This window comes from Arachis ipaensis, chromosome B06, assembly GCF_000816755.2.
Source record: "Arachis ipaensis cultivar K30076 chromosome B06, Araip1.1, whole genome shotgun sequence".
Taxonomy (NCBI): Eukaryota; Viridiplantae; Streptophyta; class Magnoliopsida; order Fabales; family Fabaceae; genus Arachis; species Arachis ipaensis.
Window position 1 is genome coordinate 7197570 of NC_029790.2, and position 3921 is coordinate 7201490.

Sequence of the window (3921 nt, forward strand, 5' to 3'; positions counted from 1 at the left end):
CGGTTTGATTTCAATTAAATTTTTAAATTTTTGAATTCTAGCTTTATTAATTTAACAATTTCGTTACGTTACCAACAATATTTCTGCCAACTTCTATCAATTCTAGTTTATAATTGTATTTAATGGAAGTGTCTTTGTGGATGTGTCTAATAAAAATGTCTTTTTTATGACTTGTTTAATAGAAGTGTCTTTATAAATATATTTTCTGGATGTATCTCTTTATACATATGTTTAAAATATAATAATTAATTATTATTGGTAATAAGTTAACAGACTATATGTTAGTACCCTATACTTTTTCTTAATTTAATGATGATCCGTTTTTTAGAACCTTGGTAAAATTAAGCTCTACATAATATGAGTGATTAATTATAGTGTCGTTACATTCACACTCCCCAGTTTCTAAATTTGAAGAATCTTTTTTCCCTCCCCATAACTAAAGGGGCAAATACTCATATCCAAGAATGTCGGACCTAACAACTATTTATGGATTCCGATTCCATGAATCTGATGCAGGGACCAAATATAGATGAGAAAGTAAGAAAAAGTGGAATGGAAAATAAAATAGATAAACTCACTCTTGATGAGTAGTCTTATCTGATCTTCAATTCCTCCACATCACCTTCTCTCTCTTGAAGCCAAGCTAGCAGATAGCTTCATCATGTTCAGAAAACAAATGCATGACACTTGAAGACTTTGTTCAATATAACTGGAATCTAAATTATTATTAGCTCCATAATCATTTGCCCTTTATATAGTTTATGCTTTTTGGGCAGCCCCACTTTTTATTTTGCATCATGCTCTTTTAATTTAGAAGTATAGGCTGTATCTGTAATAACCTTAGAGGATGAAATATGTCATAATTTAACAAAATAATTGCTATAGTGTTTAAAAGATTATGTCTAATTTATTAAAAAAAATTAATATTTAATTTTAAAAATATAAAAATAAATATTTTTAAATGTTTAAAATTTATTATAAAAATAAATTAGATAAAATTTAGACTTCAAATAATAAGTACTGTAGAATTCAAAGTTGAATAATATCTTGGGTTTATCTTTCTTTGGTAGTTATATATCGTTAGTTAGTCGGTTACTTTATGAATACTCATCCTGACACGTATATCATTCTTTTCCTCTGACCTTTCATTTCGTTAATTAATTAATAATATTTATTAATTGTAATCTTTAGTCAATGAATAATAATTTAAATGGTATAGATTCTTCATATTCAATTAAAAGGTTGCGGGTTTGAGTCTCCTATCTTTCTAAATTTTTGCTAATAAATAATAGCTCAAATGGCATAGTCCCCATACTCAATTAAGAGATTGCGAGTTCGAGTTTCCTATCTTTGATAAAATAAAAAAAAAATCTCTAATGCCGATATTTGATTCCATAATTAGTTTAACATATTTAATCGACAGTATATGGCATTGATTTTGTGCCACCTGCCTCTAAAATATAATTTTATATTATTAAAAATATTAATAATAATTAATTAATTATTATAAATCACAAAATATATATACTGATCTCTACCACTACTACTGATATAATATATATTTGATGCTAAAAGAGTAGTCTCTTTGGACAAATAAATTAATACACATTGTTTTTATTCCAAGGTTTGATTGCATGTACGGCCATCTATCTATTCCCAAGATAGATTTAAAATTGAATTATTATCACTAACATAGTTAGATGCTAAATGCAACTTGTTCATATAGAATTTGCAGTGTCACCATCGACCAAATGATCACTTAGCAGCATTATTTGATTTATTTCCCTATTCTTATCCAACCAACTATCTGATCTCAAGCAACCCTTTTTCTCTATAATTTATTAATATATGTATGTATGTGTTTCTCTTTCCTATATATCCATTTAACTATACAAACAAAATTAATAAAATAAAATAAAATATAATGCAATAATAACCCACAACCATGCATATGAGTATATGACCAACAACCACTATAAATAAGAGGTGAATGAAATCTCAAAAATCCACCAGCACCAAATAAGCACTTATTTCACAAGTAGCAAGCAAGAAAGAAATCTTGGTTGTAAATGGATAGAGTGAGGGATTTGGCATCAAAGAAGGCAGCAGTAATATTCACAAAGAGTTCATGTTGCATGTGCCACAGCATAAAGCAACTGTTCTATGAGCTAGGAGCAAGCCCAGCAGTGCATGAGATTGATAAGGATTCATATGGAAGGGAAATGGAATGGGCCTTGAGGACTTTGGGTTGTAACCCTTCAGTGCCAGCAGTTTTCATTGGTGGAAACTTTGTTGGTTCATCAAAGGATGTAATATCCCTCCATGTTGATGGAACACTCAAACAAATGCTCATGGATGCTAAGGCCATATGGTTCTAGCTACCTACCTACCTATCATCATCATCATCAAAATTAAACAAATTAAGCTCCTATTATATATACACCAAAAGTGGTGTTATCAAAGGAGCTTTTTGCTTTTTACTTCTTTTTTTTTTTTTTTTCTAGCAGACAATTATCTGGGGCACCCTTTTTCTTTTTCTTGTGTGTGTGTCCTGTTTGTTTGATCACTTATGAAAATCAAACTTGTCTGTATAAAAAAGAATGTCTTTTGTTTTAATTTGGTACCCTTTTTTGTTTTCCTTTAATGATGAGAGTTTAATAAGTACATAGTTCTTTGTGTATGTCTACCAGGGTTATGAATCATGATCATCAATTCATCATCAACATATGATGTTAATGCAAATGTTACACCCAATATAATGTTGCATGCTCTAAAGATACTAAACAATAATACACTCACCACTCCATATACTGTATTGGCATATTGCTATCAACTTTGGTAAGAATAAAGTAGCTAGACAGGGAGAGTATCACTTTCAGGTATCATTCATTTAGTAGTAGATCAGCAGTGGTATTTGTAATTATATACATTTCAGATCTATTTGTGATTATATACCCCCTTTTAATTGACCAACTGACCGAGTTAATATAATTTTTTACCATTAAATGGAATATAAAATTTAAATTCATATTTATTTAATGGTCTAAAAAGTCAAACTCATTATTGTTGTAAATAAATAGTGAATTTAAAGAGTTTTTTTTTTCTCTTTTAATTAGTAATTAATTGTGTTATATATTTAAATTAGTTATCTGTATAAAATTATATATTAAAATATATAGTATATAATAAAAAATAAATAAATCAAATAATATATATATAAAATAATTAATTTAATAGTTAATTTTTGACTTGAACATAACATATTTGTTTGACAATATAGAATCCTAAAGTAGTTAAATAGAAATACCATTTTTGTCAGTAACAAGGAATAAAATGGAGCCATAACAAGTGTGTGACTATAAACAATGCATGACTTTTATTATTCCAAGTGTGTGAAAGATATAAGTAGGGGTTGATTCGTAACCGCTAAATTATTTGGGCATCCGGTCCAAGCTAAGGGATATAAATCATGGCACTAAGCTTTGCTATGTATAAGCCATGTTTTATAATTCAAACTTCATATATAGCTAGGAATGCTTAATTACCTTCATAAGCTTGAGTGTGTGTGAGAGAGAGATTCTACATCTAGCACTTTATGTCTCATTATTATTATTATTATTATTCCTTCATATCCAACAAACTATGCCTGCATATATAAAATTATATAATCCAAAGTTACTATTTCTAAAATAATTTATCTGCATGAGCACTACGTGCAAGTGCAATTGTCAAGCATGCATATTTATTAAGTTGGTGGATACAGTTGAGTTCACACGAAATTGATATCTGAGAGGTATTAGATGAAAATTTAGTCAAATCATCTGACGACTCAGATATTAACTTCACGTAAAATCAATTCCACTTGAATTTTCACCTATTAAGTTACTAAAAAATTTTTAAAGAGAAATTAAGTGAGAGAAT

General features: G+C 28.5%; 1 protein-coding gene across 1 annotated transcript; it reads left to right on the plus strand.

The window, feature by feature from the left end:
• LOC107647945 (glutaredoxin-C11) lies at positions 2000 to 2428 on the plus strand. The gene has a single exon (XM_016351990.2). It carries the CDS (start codon positions 2070 to 2072, stop codon positions 2376 to 2378), a length of 309 nt encoding a protein of 102 aa, XP_016207476.1. The 5' UTR covers positions 2000 to 2069; the 3' UTR covers positions 2379 to 2428.

Excerpts from the sequence above, each read along its gene's own strand:
- LOC107647945 (XM_016351990.2), top strand. The coding sequence starts at position 2,070 with ATGGATAGAGTGAGGGATTTGGCATCAAAGAAGGCAGCAGTAATATTC.